Raw genomic sequence first — 18612 nt, forward strand, 5'->3', positions numbered from 1 at the left:
GTGTCTTAACATCATCAAAGACCCCCAACACAGGACAGCATAGGGTTACATACAGTGTAAATCTCGAGTCTGGAGGTGAGAGAACCAGGCAGGTGAGGCTTGGACAGTCCATATTCCTTACCTTCAAACTTGAGCTTCATCACACATCTGTTCCCACATCCAGCCTCACAACAGCTCTGCCAAATATCACAATCATCATCGCTGGAACATCGATTTCCCAGTTTCATCTGACAAATGGGAGTGAGTCGCGATTCTGCTGGGCATTCAAAGGCCTCCTCTGTAGACAGAAGAACATTTTGGGTGTCAAATTGAACTGATTCTGGAGAGAGACAATGGTCGCAACATAAGGAATAGGAGGAGGAAGAGGCCATTCAGCCCCTCCTATCTGCCCCGCCATTCAATAAGATTCTTAACTGAATGAAAAGCTTAACTCCAATAATCCTGCCTCCTCTATATTTCACTTGATTCCATTCAGAGTCCAAACATCAATCCATCTCAGTCATGAGTATACTCAACAACTGAGCACTTCTGGCTGTGATGAATGTATAAATTTCAGTTATATTGTATTCTAAGTATTGGTGAAGTCAGGGATAAAAGCCGACATTACAGTATGTTCGACTGTTAGACTGCTGCAGTCATGTTTTTAAAAGAATATTGGTTTGAAAGACAAGCAATCTCTTTCTTGAAGAATAACTGTAAAGCAAATATCCTTCAGGCCAAATGTTATTTAGGGTGGATTGAGAGCTGGGATGGTTTATTTTCTTGTTGTTTATGTGGGAATAAAGATTGCAAGTAAGGCTATTGTATTTCTCTGTGTTGAGCAGTGTTGTTTTGGGGGTAATTGTGAGCTACTTTTGCGTGTGATGATAAAGATTTCAATACTTTGCTAGTAATATAGTTTTGTTTTAAAATACCAAACCCCTATTTCTTTGTACAATCACTCCTGCAACAATGTATCCTTTCCTCACATTCTTACCAAATAAAATAAACTATTGTTTTTTTTACAGTATCGCTGTTGAGGTATGGTCTGGGATTGTAATATGGCTCTCTGGATCGAGAATTGCAAAGATTACCAACCCTCTCACCCCTGTCACAATACTCTCTTCACTCTATATCAACTATTTTTCCCCTTATATATACTCTCTCATGCAACTGTCCTCTCTCATGCGTCCTCTCTCACAAGTTCTCTGCTTGTTCAGGCACACTCCCCCCTTTCTCACCTGCCCTCTCCTCTCTATCATGTGCCCTCTCTCACACGTCATCTACCCTCTCCCAAATTCCATCTCCCCTTTTCCATGTGCCCTGTCCACTCTCCGCACTCACACTATCACTGTCCTGCTCAACTCCATCTTCTCTCACTCACCCTGTCCCCTCTAAGTCACCCTCTCCCCTTTCACAAACTCTACTCTTTTACAGATCCCCCCAGTATTGTTCTCACCCTTCTTGTGGAAGGTGTAGACACATCGTTTCCCACAATCTCCGACTTGACAGCACTTCTTCCAGCCTGTGCAATCCTCGTCTCTCTCACACTTCTCCGCCTCCCCCTTGTCACAGATGTGTTGCGTCGTGGAAAGTTCTGGACATTCCCTGTTACTCTTCCCTGCTTTAAAAATGAGAATGCAACGAGAGACAAGTTTTGCAAATCAACAACTAAAATACCAAGAATGTTAGAGATTCCAAGGACAGGGAGAGAGGGCAACAGTCCAAGGAGGGATTTGAAAACAAGGATGATGATTCTAAATTTGAGGAAATGCCAGACAAATGGAACATTGTCTTTTATTTCCAGAGGAATCAATTTAAAATGAGTGAAGTTTTGCTCCAGTTGTACAGGTTGCAAAGTGACCACATCTGGAGTACTGTGCATGATTTTGGTATCCGTACTTAAGGAATTACTTAAATTATATTCAGAGCCATTCAGAGAGGGCTGGCTTGACTGATTCCTGGGATGGAGGGAGGATTAGTTTATGAAGAAATGTTGAGCAGTTTGGGTCTCTCTCCATTGGATTCAGAAAACTGAGAGATGATCTTATTGAAAAATACAAGATCCTGATGGGGCCTGTCAGGGTGGATGCTGGGATGATGTTTCCCCCTCATGGGGAAAGACTATGACTTGACGACTGCCGATCAGGATAATTTCATTCTCTGTGTGGGGTGTGAGGTTGTAGAATTGACTTCTCCAGAAAGCAGCACAGGCTGGGTCATTGAATGTATTCAAGGTCGAGTTAAATAGAGTTCTGATGAGCAAGGGAGTCAAACGGTATGGGCGGGGTAGACAGCAAGGTGAAGCTGAGGCCACAATGAGATCAGCCATGATCTGATCGAATGAGAAAGCTCCAGGATACAAAATGAACTGAGCAGCTCCAGCTGGGAATTGAAGAAATCTTTATTCTTGAATGGTTTGTTGGCATTAATTGCCGATCCCTAATTGCCCTGAGAAGGTGGTGGTTGTGTTGTTCCTTGTGTCTTAAGAAAGCTCGTAGTCTTAAAGTTGAAGTATATGTTTTATTGTGAGTTTGTTCTCTCTTCAGTGCTTAATTTAAAGTTACATCTGTGCTGCTAATCTGTCTTGCTTCCAGCTCCCGTTCCTGTGAAGTGTGTCCTGACTTCCTGTTAGTGTGTATTTATATCTATCCTGTGCTCCCTCTAGTGCTTGCTCAGTTGTATTGCATCTACACAGATATACAATCACCACAGTGGTGAGCAATTCTCCTCAATACTCAACCACATTGTTATGGATCACATGGAGGCCAGACCAGATAAGGATGGCAGATTTCCCTCTCTGAGGGGCGTTAGTGAATCGGATGTGTTTTTATGTAATCAATGATAGTTATATCATAGTTTTAGATTCTGGATTTATGAATTCAATTCAAATTCCACCAGTTGCCATGGAGGGATTAAAACCCATTTTCCCTGAGCACTCTTCTGGGTCTCTGGATTACGAGTACAGCGACGTTACCGTTATGTCACCATCTCCCCCTATGTATGAACTGGAACTATTCAATATGAGGTTGCCGGGACAGTTTGTCCCTCTTACCGTCTCCGAAAGCGCGATGCACACATCTTTTCCCACAGCCAGCATCGCAGCACGTTAACCACAAATCACAGTCATCATTATCCTCACAATCTTTTCCGTAATTTACATCACACATGGGTCGCAGGCGGCTGGGAGCCGGGCAGCTGCCATTCTCTGTTAGGAAATAACAAGCAGATTGGCTTAAATATGTATTAAATCTCAGGTACCTTTTCTGCAGGTATATGGATTGAATCTCAATTGTAACATTCAAATATTCCCAGGAAAGCTCCAGCAAAGGGAAAGATACAGAGTAAAGTTCCTTCTACAGTGTAATGACAACAGATTTCCCCCCCACACTGTAATGAATTCTCAGTTCCACCGCACTGCAATGACTACTCACTCCCCCCACACCCCTCACTCCCCCCACAATGTAATGACTCCTGACTTCCCCGCACACTAATGAATTTCACTCCCCCCACGTACCAGCCTCCCCGGACAGGCGCCGGAATGTGGCGACTAGGGGCTTTTCACAGTAACTTCATTGAAGCCTACTCGTGACAATAAGCGATTTTCATTTTCATAATGAATTCTCACACCCACCACACTGCAATGACTCATCACTCCCCCACACTGTAATGACTCCTGACTTCCCCACACACTAATGAATTTCACTCCCCCCACCCTATAATAAATTCTCACTCCCTCCACACTGTAATGAATTCTCAGTCGCCCAACACTGTAATGAATTCTCAGTCGCCCCACACTGTAATGAATTCTCAGTCCCTCCATACTATAATGACTCCTGACTTCCCCCACACACTGATGAATTCTCACTCCCCCCACACTGTAATAAATTCTCAATCTCCCCCACACTGTAATGAATTCTCAGTCGCCCCACACTGTAATGAATTCTCAGTCCCTCCATACTATAATGACTCCTGACTTCCCCCACACACTGATGAATTCTCATTCCCCCCACACTGTAATAAATTCTCAATCTCCCCCACACTGTAATGAATTCTCAGTCGCCCAACACTGTAATGAATTCTCAGTCGCCCCACACTGTAATGAATTCTCAGTCCCTCCATACTATAATGACTCCTGACTTCCCCCACACACTGATAAATTCTCACTCCCCCCACACTGTAATAAATTCTCAATCTCCCCCACACTGTAATGACGCCTCACTCACCCACACTGGAGCGACTCCTCACTCCCACCACACAGTAACGATTCCTCAATCTCCCCCACGCTGAAATTATTCCTTACTCCCCCAATCATGAATCCTCACTATCCCCCCACACTGAACTCACTGTGTCTGACCGGTCACATGGTCACACCCAGATAGCTTGGTCACTTGGGCAGAGATGTGGCAAATGGAGTTTAATCCGGACAAATGTGGGGAAATGCATTTTTGTGGGAGTATAGAAAGATCTGGGTGTACAGTACCACAGATCTTTGAAAGTGGCAACACAAGTGGACAAGGTAGTCAAGAAAGCTTACGGAATGCATGCCTTCATTGGATGGGCCATCGAGTATAACAACTGGGAAGTGATGAATCCTCACTCCCCCACACACTCTAATCAATCCTCAGTTCTCCCACACTGTAATGACGCCTCACACCCCCCAGACTGTAATAAATCCTCACTCACCCACACTGTAAATGAATTCTCACCTCCCCCACACTGTAATGACACCTTATTCCCCCGTACTGTAATGAGTCCTCACTTTCCCCAAACTGCAATGACTCCTCACTCCCCCCACACTGTAATGGCTCCTCACTTTCCCCACACTGTCATGAATTCTCAGTTCCCCCCCCACTGTATTGACTCCTCATTATCCACTCTGTGGAATTCCTCACCTCCTTTGAAGAACTTGAAGACACATCTCTTTCCACAGCCAGCATCGCAGCACATCTGCCAATGGTCACAGTCCGCATCTTCCTCACATTCATCTCCGAGCTTCAAGCTGCAAACTTTGCTCAGTGAGCTGCTGGATGGACACTGATCGTTCTCTTCTTTATCGGAAGACAGAAAGAGATCATTAACTGGCCCTTTATAAACACAGGTACAAAGTACAAAAGCTAAAGATTCCTCCTCAAACATTTTATAAATCACTGCTTCAGCGTGAGCTGGAAGGTTGTGTTCAAATGCCCGTTGCCCACTTTCGGAAGGACGTCAAGGCCTTTGAGATACTGAAGAGCAGGAGAGAGACAAATTGGACAATTCTTTCAAAGACCTGGAACAGACTTGAAGGTCAGAATGGCCTCTTGGTGTGCTGTCCAGGTTCAATCCAGCTTTTCTTTGTGTTGATAATTGAGGAGATATTAGGGCGAGGTGACCAAAAGATTAGTTAAAGAACTCAGTTTATATTCTTAAAGGAGGAAAGAGCTGCAGAGGCAGTTAAGGAGGGAATTCCAGGGACGGCACATGTCACAGTGGTTATCACTGCTACCTATGGCACTGAGAACTCAGGTTCAAATCCCGGCCCAGGGTCACTGTCCATGTGGAGTTTGCACATTCTCCCCGTGTCTGCATGGGTATCACCCCCATAACCCAAAGATGTCCAGGTTAGGAGGATTGGCCATGCTAAATTGCCCCCTAATTGGAAAAAAATAATTGGGCACCCAAAATTTATGAAAAAAATATTTTTTATAAAAGGAGGGAATTCCAGAATTCAGGACCCAGGCAACATAAGTTGTGTTGGTAAATGTTGGACAAAATGCAGGACAGCGAGTAGAGGATTATGGGTGAACCATTCTCAATATCCACTGAACGTGTCCTTGGGTGAAGTGGAGAGAGGTGGTGGACAATTCTGGCCTAATACAACACGTGACCAATCAGTTAACGGGGCTGCAGCATGTGACCAGATACAGGACACGTAGGACAATTCATCAGGTGAGCAATGAGGCACAGGGCAACAGACAATGTGACCAATCACACACATATCCCTGGATCATGTCACCAATCAAACACAAGGCTACAGACAAAGAACAAAAAACAATACAGCACAGGAATAAGCCCTTCGGCCCTCCAAACCTGTACCGGCCATGATACCAAAACCCTTAGTACTTCCTTGTGCTCTATCCCTCTATCCCCACCCTATCCATGTGTTTGCCAAGATGCCATTTGAACGACATTAATGTATCTGCTTCCACAACCTCCCCTGGCGACGCGTTCCAGGTATTCGCCACTTTCTGCGGAAAAAAATTGCCTCGCACATCTCCTCTAAACTTTGCCCCATGGACTTTAAACAGAGGCACCCTGGTGACTGACCCCTTCCCTGGGAAAGAGTGCCTGCCCATGCACTCTATCCATGCCCCTCATAATCTTGTGGACCTCTATCAGGTCACCAGGGCCCTGGGGTATGTGACCAATGAGACACATAGTCGCTGGTCTTGTGACCAATCAGTCACAGGACCCTGGAATTTGTGAGCAATTAGACACAAGGGGTGGAATCTCCGCACCACCGCCGGGTCAGGGAATCGCTGGGGGACGGCATGAATCCTGCCCCCGCCGGCTGCCGAATTCTCCGGTGCCGTGCATTTGGGCCGCATGGCTGCCCATTTTAGGCCGGTCCCGCCGGCGTAAATTACAAGAGGTACTTACCGGCGGAACCTGGCCGCGCGGACGGCCTCCGGGCTCCTCGGGGGATCTGGCCCCGAAAGGTGCCTCCACGGTGACCAGGCCCACAATCGGGGCTCACCGATCCACGGACGGGCCTGTGCCGCGGGGACACTCTATTCCTCCGCGTCAGGCTGCTGTGGATCTCAGCGATGGCCGACGTGGAGATGAACCCAGCCTGCGCATGCGCTGGGATGACGCCAGCATACGCTGGCGTTCCCACGCATGCGCCAACTCGCTCCGGCAGGCGGAGGCCCTTCGTCGCCGGTTGCCGTGATGCCAAACCTGTTGCGTGCCAGCTGGCACGGCGCAAACCACTCCTGTGCTGGCCTCGCCTTGAAGTTGCAGAGGATTCTGTACCTTCGGGGCGGCCCGACGCCGGAGTGGTTCATGCCCCTCCTTCGCGCCGGAGATGCCCGCCCTGCCGATTCCCGCAGAACCCCGGCCATGGTCTGTGACCAATTGTACACAGAGTCCTGGAGCTTGGTATTGTGTCATACACAGGGGTCTATATCCTGGGGCCTGTTCCTTTGGACAGATCCTGCAGCTCTCTTCTGTTATTGTTTGTCAGTCAAAGTTAAATTGTGTTGTGCAGTGAGTTTTTTGTGGATTGTCCTTACTGTGCCAGCGAGAGTAGACACACTTCTTCCCACAGCCGATATCACAGCACTGCTTCCAGGAACTGCAGTCTTCATCATCATTACAAGATTCACTCGAGTTGCTGGCACAGATTCTCCTCGCTCGGTACGAGTCGGGACATTCATCTCCTTCATCTGCATGAGAAAAAGTTGTGAGTTAAAGGTGGAGGGAGTTACACACAGCAAAACAGGGTTTACAGTAAGAAAGAGAGTACTGAGGGAATGCTGCACTGTCTGACGATCAATACAGAGACTGTATCACACAGTCAGAGGACCATATCGAAGGAGTGCTGCACTGTTTCACACTCTCTTCATCAGTACGTCACATTTTGTTTTGATCAAAGCATTCTTCTGTCTCTCCCTCACATTGTCTGTTTCTCTTTCCTTTTTGTCAGTGTGTCTCGCTCTCCCTCTCTCTGTCGCTATAACTCTCTCTTGTTTGCTGAGTGTCAATTTCTGCCATATTCTGCTTCATTTTTTCTCTTATTTTGCTTCAAACTATCTCATTGTCTCTCTCTTGCCCTCTCTTCTTTGTTTACTTTCTTCCTTATCCCCATGCTCTGCTATTTCCATGCTTACCGTCATCCATGAAGCTGGTAATACAGAGTTTTCCACATTTGGTGTCACAACAGGTCTGCCAAGCATCACAATCATCATCTCCGCTGCACTGGTCTCCAAGTTTCAGATCACACATTGGGGTGAGACGGTGGGGCGCTGGACAGGTATCATCCCCTGGAATACAGAAATCGGAGATCAGTCAGGAAAACCAATTATGGAGAGATCCCTCAGGAGAATCCAAGCAAAGTGGTTTCCTTCAGGAACACATTAATGACGAATGAAGTCGCACATCTTTAATTGGAGTCAGGGGTGAAACAGCTCGGCAACAGGTTCCATCGCCAGTCTGATTAATGTAGAAATGTTTATATCCATTGTATTTGCAATCTTTTGCAGTAATATTATTAAGAACCCTGGTTCAAAATACAGGCTGTGTGTCTCCTAAAGCTGTAATTAAGGAGTCATAAGGTGAGGGAATCATTTATTCAAACCACTTTGTTGGTCACAGATAAAAGTTTAATAGAATGATGTTTATATTTTGGCTGGTTCCCTGTGAGATAGATAATGTGAGGGTCAGTATTTAGTCCAACTAGTCTGGTACTGGGGCATCTTAATGGGTTACAGAGAACGTCATTAATTGGAGGAGCCAGATCTGACTGTAGTTTGAAATCTACTAGAATATTTTAAGTGGAACAGCGGTTTGCCATGGGATTCGAGTCTGACAAGACAGAAGGATTATTTGGTTGTTCCTGAAAAGGGTTTTTCTCTCTCTCTTTAAAAGTCTGCACAGATGAGCAAGTAACCTGTTTCATTAACTTTATTTGGCAGTGGTATTTGATTTGGATTGGGTTGCTCAATTCAAGTTCGTGGCAGGTTCAGATAGTAAGTTAAAGATTTTCTTTTATTTAAGAATTATTTACATGTTAATTGTAAAGCTATTCCTTTGATGTTAATTCTGTGTTTAAATTAGTTTGTTTTCACATAAAAGGTACTTGCTGAGCGGGCATATCCTTTCCACACAGTTTTACAAATTCAAATATTTTTGGTGGTTCACATCCAGTATCATAACTAAAGTTGAATTCTGGTCCAGTAATCTAACACCGCTCTCTGCTGAGTTAGCCTCATCTCTCACATTCAGTCTCTCACATGCACATGCATGCACACAGACACAAACACACACGCTCCGACACACGCACGCCCCGAGACACGCACGCTCCGACACACGCACGCTCCGACACACGCACAAACCGATACACGCACACTCCCACTCGCACACTCCCTTCCCAGCTGGTGATGAACTCAGAGCTCCATGAATAGACTCCAAGCACCACAAACCCTCTGAACCACTCACGGGACATGAAGAAGCGAGGAACACATCTTTTTCCACACTCGGCATCACAGCACGAGGACCAGGCCAAGCAGTCAGCGTCACTCTCACACACATCTCCGAGCTTCAGTTCACAGAAGTTGTCCAAACGGCTGGAAGCAGGACATTGGGTAGCTGGAAGACACAAAGATCAAACACTCCATCAAAGAGTGACAGGACAGCGACAGCGTGTGGTTAAATACAGAGGAAAGCTGAGCGATTTCTTACATCTGGTCAGGAACTTGGGGACACATCTGTTTCCACAGCTGGAATTGCAGCAAGTCTGCCAACCATCACAGTCGCTGTCATTGTGACACTGGGTGTTGAAGCTCATTGTGCAGATGTGAGTCAGTCGAGAAGATTCTGGGCATCTCCGGTCACCACCTGTAGAGTGAACAGTGATACACGGCTCAATTTGATGTGTCTAATCTGGACGTCGCTTCCCACTCACCCCACTGGTTCTTCCAGTCCCCTTGTAACCTCCATCGCTAATGAGTAGCATCTAGGAGGGGAGCGAGTGTCTCGATTGATTACTTACCCTTGCCATGGAACACATGGACACACCGTCTGCCACAGGTGGTGTTACAGCAGGTCTGCCAGGCATAACAATCGTCGTCATCTTCACACAGCTCCCCGTACCTCAGCTCACACATTGTGGACAGGCGGTGTGGGGCAGGACAGTGCCCTGCTGTCAGATCTGGAGAAAGGAGAGACAGAGGTGAGAATTGGATGGGAGAGAGGATCTCAACATCAGCATGCTACATTATCAGTTCCAGTCAGCTGGCACTGTCTTTTCATTCATCTTTGTTGAGACACAGTTGATACTTTGCTGGGTCAGGTTGACCATGTGCTCTTACCTGAGAATTTCGGACTGTGCTGCTGTCCCATGAAGGAGTGGACACATCTTCTGCCACAGGAAGTCTCACAACACTGCATCCACTTGCCACAATCCTCCTCATCCTGACAGGGCTGACTGTGGTTCATCCTGCACACACGATCCAGACTGGATATATCAGGACACTTCTTGGCAGTCCAATCTATGAAATCACGAGATTGGTTAAGGCTGGAGACAGCTGAGATGGGGACAGACAGAGAGAGCGACGGATAGAGGGACAAAGCGAGAGAGATAAAGAGTTAGACAGAGACGGGAACAGAGAGACAGAGAGAGTGAGAGGGACAGAGAGAAAGAAAGAGAGGGACAGAGAGTGAGAGATGGACAGAAGAGAGACTGCTTGAGAGAGAAAGAGAGAGCTGGAGTGAAAGACGGAGAAGAAGCGGAGAGTGAACCAGAGAGAGGAACGGAGAGGGAGACGAAAAGAGAGAGTTGGAGAGAGACAAAGAGATAGACAGAGAGACAGGGAAAGAGATGGATAGATAGACAAAGAGAGAGTGAGAGTTGGAGCTTGAGAGACAATGGGTGAGAGAGAGAGTGAGATAGACATGTATAGACAGTCAAAGGGAGAGGAAAACAGACAGATACCTGGATAAAGAGAGAGAGAGAGAGAGCGGAAGACGAAACCTGAGAGACAAAGGGAGAGAGTGACAGATCGAGAGACAAAGAGATTAGAAAAAGAGAGAGACATCATAGAATTTACAGTGCAGAAGGAGGCCATTCAGCCCATCGAGTCTGCACCGGCTCTTGGAAAGAGCACCCTACCCAAGGTCAACAACTCCACCCTATCCCCATAACCCAGTAACCCCACCCAACACTAAGGGCAATTTTGGACACTAAGGGCAATTTGAAAATGAAATGAAAATCACTTATTGTCACAAGTAGGCTTCAATGAAGTTACTGTGAAAAGCCCCTAGTCACCACATTCCGGCGAGGCTGGTACGGGAATCGAACCGTGCTGCTGGCCTGCTTTGTCTGCTTTAAAAGCCAGCGATTTAGCCTTGTGAGCTAAACCAGCCCCTTTATCATGGCCAATCCACCTAACCTGCACATCTTTGGACTGTGGGAGGAAACTGGAGCACACGGACAAAACCCATGCAGACACGGAGAGAACGTGCAGACTCCACACAGACAGTGACCCAAGCCGGGAATCGAACCTGGGACCCTGGAGCTGTGAAGCGATTGTGCTATCCACAATGCTACCGTGCTGCACATCGAGAGAGAGGAGAAGGGAAAGAGGAAGTGATAGAGATAGAGAAAGAGAGAGGTAGATAGAGAGATAGAGTGTGGGATAGAGAGAGAGAGAAGGCCAGATAGAGAGAGAGCGATGTTGTGTGAGTGGCAAAGAGAGGTCCAGAGAGAAAGAAGGAGAGAGACAGCCAAAGAGCCAGAAAGAGAGATGGAAAGAGAAAGAGAGAGAGAGAAAAGGGGAGACAAGAAGAGAGAAAGACAAAGAGCGAGGCAGAGAGCGAGACGTAGAGGGAGAGAGACAGACAGAGAGAGGAAGACAGAGAAAGGAATAGAGACAGGGAGAGAAAAACAGACAGGCAGATAGAGTGAAACGGAGAGAGAGAGACAGGAACAGAGAGAGAAAGAATGACACAGCGAGAAAGAGGAACAGGGAATGGGAAATGCAGAGAGAGAGAGGGACAGAGAGAGTGAGAGGGAGAGAGAGAGAGAGAGAGAGTGACGGTGTGAGAGAGACAGGGCCAAAAATACAAAGTGATGGATGGAGATAGAGATAGAGAGAGAGAGAGAGAGAGAGACTGAGACTGGACCAGAAAGAGAATTAAATGGATTAAAAGAGAGAACGATGGAGAGGGAGAGAAGAGAGAGCAGGACAGGGAAGAGGCAGAGAGACATCTGGGTCGAGATTCTCCGCACTCCCGACGGTGCGGAGAATAGCGTGGCTCGTAAAATTTTACGGCCACGCTGTTCCGACGCCCTCCCGCTATTCTCCCCCCCCCCCACGCCCGACTCCCGATACGAATCGCTGCCGCCGTTTTTTTACGGCCGGCAGCGATTCTCAGCTGATCGATGGGCCGAGTTCCCAGCCCTTTACGGCTGTTTAAACGAACGGCAAACACACCTGGTCTGGCCGTTCATAAAAACGGCCGTAAACTCTCGCTTTTTATAACCATGGCACCGATTGGCACGGCAGTACCACGGCCGTGCCAAGGGTGCCATGGGCCCGCGATTGGTGGGCACCGATCGCGGGCAGCGGGCCCGATGCCCGCGGACTATTTGTCCTTCCGCCGCCCCGCAGTATCCATTCGCGGGGCGGCTGAGGGGCATCCCGGCCCGCGCATGCGCGGGTTTCGCGCAAATACGCGATGACGTCATCCGCGTATGCGCGGGTTGGAGTCTTCCAATCCGCGCATGCACGGCTGACGTCATATGACGCGTCAGCCGGCGCTAACTCTGGCAAGCGGGCTTAACGAAATTCGTTAAGCCCGAGATGCCGGAGTTTACGGCGTCGGGCTGCTAGCCCCGACCGGGGACCAGAATCGGTTCCCGGTCGGGAAGGGGGGGTGGCTGGCGTCAAACCCACCCGGATTTGACGCCAGCCTTACGATTTCTCCCCATATGGGAGAATCTCGCCCATAATGAATGACAAAGACAGAAAAAGTGATAGAAAGAGAGACACAAAGAGAGATGGACCGAGACTGAGAGAATTATAAACAGGAAGAGAGACAGAAGCAGAGGGGTCATAGAATCCTCGGGGGGCGGCGCCAGTCCCGTCCTGCCGCCCCAACACCGGCTCCCGTATTCTCCGCCGCCTGTTTTTGGGCGGGGCGGAGTCACACCACGCCAGTCGCGGGCCATTGACAACGCCCCCCCCCCCCCGGCAATCCTCCAGGCCACGATGGGCCAAGCGGCTGTCTGTTTCTGGCAAGTCCCGCTGGCGTGATTTAGACATGGTCCCACACGGCGGGACCTGGCAGGTAATTCGGCTGGGGCGGTCCTCGGGAGGGATGGGGGGGGGGGGGGGGGGTGTTCGCGGGGGGATCCGACCCTGGGGGGTGCGATCGGGGCCCACCGAGCTGTGGGCGGGCCTGTGCCGTGGGGGCACTCCTTCCATGTGTGCCGGCCCCTGTAGGGCTCCGCCGTGGCCGGCACGGAGAACAGAACCGCCTGTGCATGCGCCAGAATATGCCGGCTGTTCCGCGCATACGCTGGGTCACGCCAGCCCTTTGGCGCATGCACGGACTTGTGCAGTCCCTTTAGCGCTGGCTGGCGCGGCGCCAACCCATCCAGCGTCTCCTAGCACCTGGAAGTGCCGAGGATTCCGCTACTTCTGGTCGCCCCGCCGCTGGAGAGGTTCGCCGGCGTCGGCCATCGCGCCCGTTTCGGAGAATCCCACTTATCGTGAGAGACAGAGAAAGATACAGATGTGACCCACTGCAGAAATGTACAGACCTGTTGAGGATCTGTTCTTTTCGGACCAGGAACCTCCCCAATTGGATTTCCCAAAGGATGATGGAACACATCGTTTCTGACAGCCAGCGTCACAGCAACTTTGGGAACCACTGCAATCTCCATCCGACTCACACACCTTCCCGAAGGTGCTGTTGCACACACGGGCCAGATACTCTGGACGAGGACATTGCCCATCATCTATGTGAGAGAAAGAGACATACACAATCCAGCATCACCGAGACACAGAGTAAAGTTCCTTCTGCACAGCCGCATCATACAGTCCCAGGACAGGTACAGCATAGGGTTTGATAAAGAGGAAAACTCCCACGACACTGTCCCCATCAAACTGGTATCGCCACGGGGTCTAGATACAAAGTAAAGCTCTCTCGACACAGTCTCCATCAAACATTCGCAGGACAGGTACAGCACAGGGTTAGATACAGAGTAAAGCTCCCTCTACACTGTCCCCATCAAACACTCCCAGGTGAGGTACAGCACAGGCTGAGATACAGAGTAAAGCTTCCTCTACACTGTCCCCATCAAACACTCCCAGGAGAGGTACAGCACAGGGTTAGATAAAGAGTAAAGCTCCCTCTAAACTGTCTCCATCAAACACTCCCAGGAGAGGTACAGCACGGGGTTAGATACAGAGTAAAGCTCCCTCTAAACTGTCTCCATCAAACACTCCCAGGAGAGGTACAGCACGGGGTTAGATACAGAGTAAAGCTTCCCCTCCACTGTCCCCATCAAACACTCTCAGGTTAGATATACAACGATCTCAGATACAGAGGGCATGAATTAATGGCCATACCACGCCCGGCAGAAATCCAAGCGAGCCGTGTAGATTGCGGGAGGGTCCGCAATCGGGAACTGTGCCAGACGCCGACCAGGCTCCGAGAAACCAATAGCTATCAGTTAGGCCCAATCTCCACCCTATTAACAGGAAGAGCACCCTATCTAACAGCCTCCCATCATCTAATTGGCTCCGCAGTGAGCCGCCACACAGGTGCCGATTCGTGGACCAGGCGTCACAGAACCTGGGGGGTCCCCCGGCCCATTGGAGGCCCCTGGGTGGTCAGGGATTAGACGGCGTGGACCTTGGCCCTGCCACTGGAATGTTATCACCTTGGCTTGGCTGCCAGGCTTGCACCTTGGAACTGCCACACAGGCATTGCCAAGGTGTCTGGGTGTCACCACAAAGACGGTAGGGGCACGCCCACCGTACCAGGGTGGCAGTGCCAGAGTGCCAGGATGGCACTGCCAAGCGTCAGGGACTGAGGGAGGCTGTGCGCATGGAGGGAGAGTTGAGGGGGTATATGAAGTGTGGGTGCGGGCTTGTGCAGGGTGGGTATGAAGTGGGCTCTGAAAGATGGGTTGGGTGAAGGGTGGGGGTCTAGAAGGGGAGCCGGAATGGGGTGTGGGAAGGCCTGAAAAAGTGGGTCCCTCAGTGACACCATAGTGGGGTGCCATTACTTGGGGTGGGGAGGTGCAATGCAAATGTTTGAGGAGGTGACATTCCCCATAGGTGGGGAACCCACAATCCCACCTGCAGATCGAGGCACATTTGAAAATAGTTGCCCGATCTCGGAGGAGCCAGTCTGGCAAGCAGTTTCAGCTCCCCAGTGATGAAAATAATTCTACCGTGGGCTAAACCCATAGGAAACACCCCAGGCCCCAAAAAAGTGATTAACTGTGCTTAGATAGCGGGGAGGAATTCAAAGGCAGAACTGCCAGCAAACCCCACAACACATAAACACTTGGAAACATTTCCATTAGATTGTGCCCAGAGTAAAGTTCCCTCAACATTGTCATCATCAAACACTCCCAGGACAGGTACATCACGGGGTTAGATACAGAGTAAAGCTCCCTCTACAGCAGCCACATTCACCACACACATCAAACACTGGCAGGATAAGAAAAGTACCGGTTAGACATGGAGTGAAGCTCAGCCACGTGACTCACCTCCTCTGGAAAAGCTGTAGACACACCTGGTCCCACAAGGAGTAAAGCAGCACGTCTGAAATTTGCCACAGTCACTCTCACTGGTACAGGCCTTCCCCATGGTCGAATTACACACATAGCTCAGTTGACTGGGGCTGAAGCACTCGCCCGGTTTGTCACCTACAAGGACAACAATTGGATATAAGGGTCAGTCTGCACAGGAGGGAATAGTGGGGCAGGATTCACCATGGGAATTCTCTCAGTGTTTTCAGTTCTTCAGAGTTTGATAGGCATTGGATTAATGGTCCTGATTCACTATCAATGACCACAGAAACGAGCATGTAGTCCGAATTGAAGGCTTTAATCGACAAGATGTTTCCCCAGCAGCTCAAGTACAGAAAAGGCAGCTGCAGGGGAAACACAGGTTCTTATACCCCGCCTCAATGGGCGGAGCTACCTTACATTCTGACCAATGGGTTACAAACCATTGGGCCAATGAGCAGCGAGCCTTCTCCACCAATGGTGGCTCAGCACTCCCGGGTACCGTAGTACCTCTAGTCATACTACCACAGGTCCTAGTTTCCCCGGCACCCTGGGTCATGAACCAAGCATCTTGTAGTTTTCAATTTTCACTTCCTGAACCTCGTGAAGCTGCATCTGGCAACTGAAAATCTGACCCCGGCCTTCAGAGCCCAGCGTCTTTCATACTGAACTGTGAAACCATTCATAGTCACGCCTGAGGCAGCACAGTGGCACAGAGGTTAGTACTGCTGCCTCACATTACCTGGGAGCCGGGATTGATGCTGGCCTTGGGTGACTGTGCAGTTTGTACATTCTCCCCATGTCTGTGTGGGTTTCCGCCAGCTGCTCCTCTTTCCTCCCACAGTACAAAGATGTGTAGGTGATGTGGATTGGCCATGATAAATGCACAGGGTCACGGGGATTGGGCAGGGTGTGGGCATATGTACAGTGCTCTTTCGGAGAGCCATTGCAAACATGATGGGCCGAATGGCCTCCTTCTGCACTCTAGGTGTTCAATGGAAACAGCAGCCTCTGCCCTCTACTGGCTAGAGTTTATCAGTCTCTGTCCTCTGCCGTCCAGTGTCCATCAGTCTCTGTCCTCTGCAGTCTAGTCTCCATCAGTCTCTGTCCTCTGCAGTCTAGTGTCCATCAGTCTCTGTCCTCTGCAGTCTCGTGTCCATCAGTCTCTGTCTACTGCAGTCTGGTGTCCACCAGTCTCTGTCCTCTGCAGTCTGGTGTACATCAGCTCTGTCCTCTGCAGTCTGGTGTCTACCAGTCTCTGTCCTCTGCAGTCTGGTGTACATCAGTCTCTGTCCTCTGCAGTCTTGTGTCCATCAGTCTCTGTCCTCTGCAGTCTAGTGTCCATCAGTCTCTGTCCTCTGCAGTCTGGTGTCCACCAGTCTCTGTCCTCTGCAGTCTAGTGTCCATCCGTCTCTGTCCTCTGCAGTCTAGTGTCCATCCGTCTCTGTCCTCTGCAGTCTAGTGTCCATCAGTCTCTGTCCTCTGCAGTCTGGTGTCCACCAGTCTCTGTCCTCTGCAGTCTAGTGTCCATCCGTCTCTGTCCTCTGCAGTCTAGTGTCCATCAGTCTCTGTCCTCTGCAGTCTGGTGTCCATCAGTCTCTGTCTACTGCAGTCTGGTGTCCACCAGTCTCTGTCCTCTGCAGTCTGGTGTACATCAGCTCTGTCCTCTGCAGTCTGGTGTCCACCAGTCTCTGTCCTCTGCAGTCTAGTGTCCATCAGTTTCTGCCCTCTGCAGTCTAGTGTCCATCAGTCTCTGCCCTCTGCCGTCCAGTGTCCATCAGTCTCTGGCCTCTGCAGCCTCAGGACCAATGGACTCCTCCCTACCAGTCTTGGGTCTATTGGAATCTATTGCCATGTGGTTGTTGCCTCATTCACCCAGTTTAATGTCACAGTCACTCTCTCTGACCCGGGCTCACCTTGTGTGAATGAGTAGAGACATTTCTTGCCACATCCAATGTCACAGCACTGTTGATAAGCACGACAATCGTCATCATCCTCACAAGACTGAGTCACATTTTTCTTGCAGAGAGACGACACTTTGGAAACTTCTGGACATTTCTTTGGCAAAACTAAATAACATAAAAATCTAAATCAGTCAAATGTCACAGGACATAAAAATCTTATAACCTCAATTACAGAGTAAATTAAGGTCAACAGTACCCAATTATACACTCCCAGGACATGTACAGCATGGGGTTAGACAAAGTAAAGCTCCCTCCACTCTGTCCCCATCAAAGATCCAGAGTAAAGTTCTCTCTGCACTGTCCCCACCAAACACTCCCAGGACAGCACGGTGTTCGATCCAGAGTAAAGCTCCCTCAACACTGTGCCCCCCAAACATGCGCAGGACATTTACAGCATGGTGTTAGATACAGAGTAAAGCTCCATCTACACAGTTCCCATTAAACACTCCCCGGGGTGGAATACAGCGGGCTTTGATACACAGTGAAGCTCCATGTTCACTGTCACATTGAATCTCGGCCCTTCCTGCTCAGTCTCTGTGGGATTCCCCCATGAGAGCGTGTCTGCTGCTCTGTAACTGATGCTCACATTTGTTGATGAATGTTGGGACACATTTCGCCCCACAGCTAGTTTTGCAGCACATCTGCCAGATGTCACATTGGGTGTCGTTGCTGCAATCATTTCCTAGTGTCATGTCACACATCATTGTGAGTCTCCTGGAGACTGGGCATGTTCCATTCACTGAAATATAAGAGGAGACAAAATCACACCACAACCATCTCATCAGTGTGGGACCCTCCCAATCCCAAGAGCACTGGGAACTAGATCCTGCTCTGTGTCCGCTTTCTCCAGTGAACCTAACACACTTCCTGTCCCAGAGCTTTGGTCACTCTGATCTCCTGAGGCAGACTAACAGTCACACAAAATATCTGATTGTGGTATTACAAACTCTGGACCAGACCCCAACATTTTCTCGGATACCAGACAGAAATCCCAATTTGTTATTTTTAATTTGTAACACGTAAAGGAAAGATATTTCTCTCCAAAAGTGATTCCATGCAAAAAACAGGGATGCGGGGCTGGATTCTCTGTTTTGGGGACCATGCCCCCACGCCGTTGTAAAAACTGTGGCTTTTCACATCAGAACAACTGGTGTGAGT

At 49.2% G+C, this 18612-nt stretch overlaps 1 protein-coding gene across 1 annotated transcript in view; it reads right to left on the reverse strand.

The window, feature by feature from the left end:
• LOC119951019 (transmembrane cell adhesion receptor mua-3-like) overlaps positions 1-18612 on the reverse strand; it is a 60327-nt gene that overhangs the window by 11938 nt on the left and 29777 nt on the right. The window contains exons 12-25 of the mRNA XM_038774052.1: positions 18041-18193; positions 17407-17559; positions 15470-15628; positions 13508-13705; positions 10053-10232; positions 9734-9892; positions 9424-9579; positions 9181-9330; positions 7854-8006; positions 7257-7409; positions 4875-5030; positions 3035-3187; positions 1439-1603; positions 122-277 (exon numbers count right to left, since the gene is read on the reverse strand). Of these exons, the coding sequence (XP_038629980.1) occupies positions 122-277; positions 1439-1603; positions 3035-3187; positions 4875-5030; positions 7257-7409; positions 7854-8006; positions 9181-9330; positions 9424-9579; positions 9734-9892; positions 10053-10232; positions 13508-13705; positions 15470-15628; positions 17407-17559; positions 18041-18193 (2244 nt within the window). The remainder of the gene's footprint in view (positions 1-121; positions 278-1438; positions 1604-3034; positions 3188-4874; positions 5031-7256; positions 7410-7853; positions 8007-9180; positions 9331-9423; positions 9580-9733; positions 9893-10052; positions 10233-13507; positions 13706-15469; positions 15629-17406; positions 17560-18040; positions 18194-18612) is intronic.

Source organism: Scyliorhinus canicula, chromosome 16 (genome assembly GCF_902713615.1).
Source record: "Scyliorhinus canicula chromosome 16, sScyCan1.1, whole genome shotgun sequence".
Lineage (NCBI taxonomy): Eukaryota > Metazoa > Chordata > Chondrichthyes > Carcharhiniformes > Scyliorhinidae > Scyliorhinus > Scyliorhinus canicula.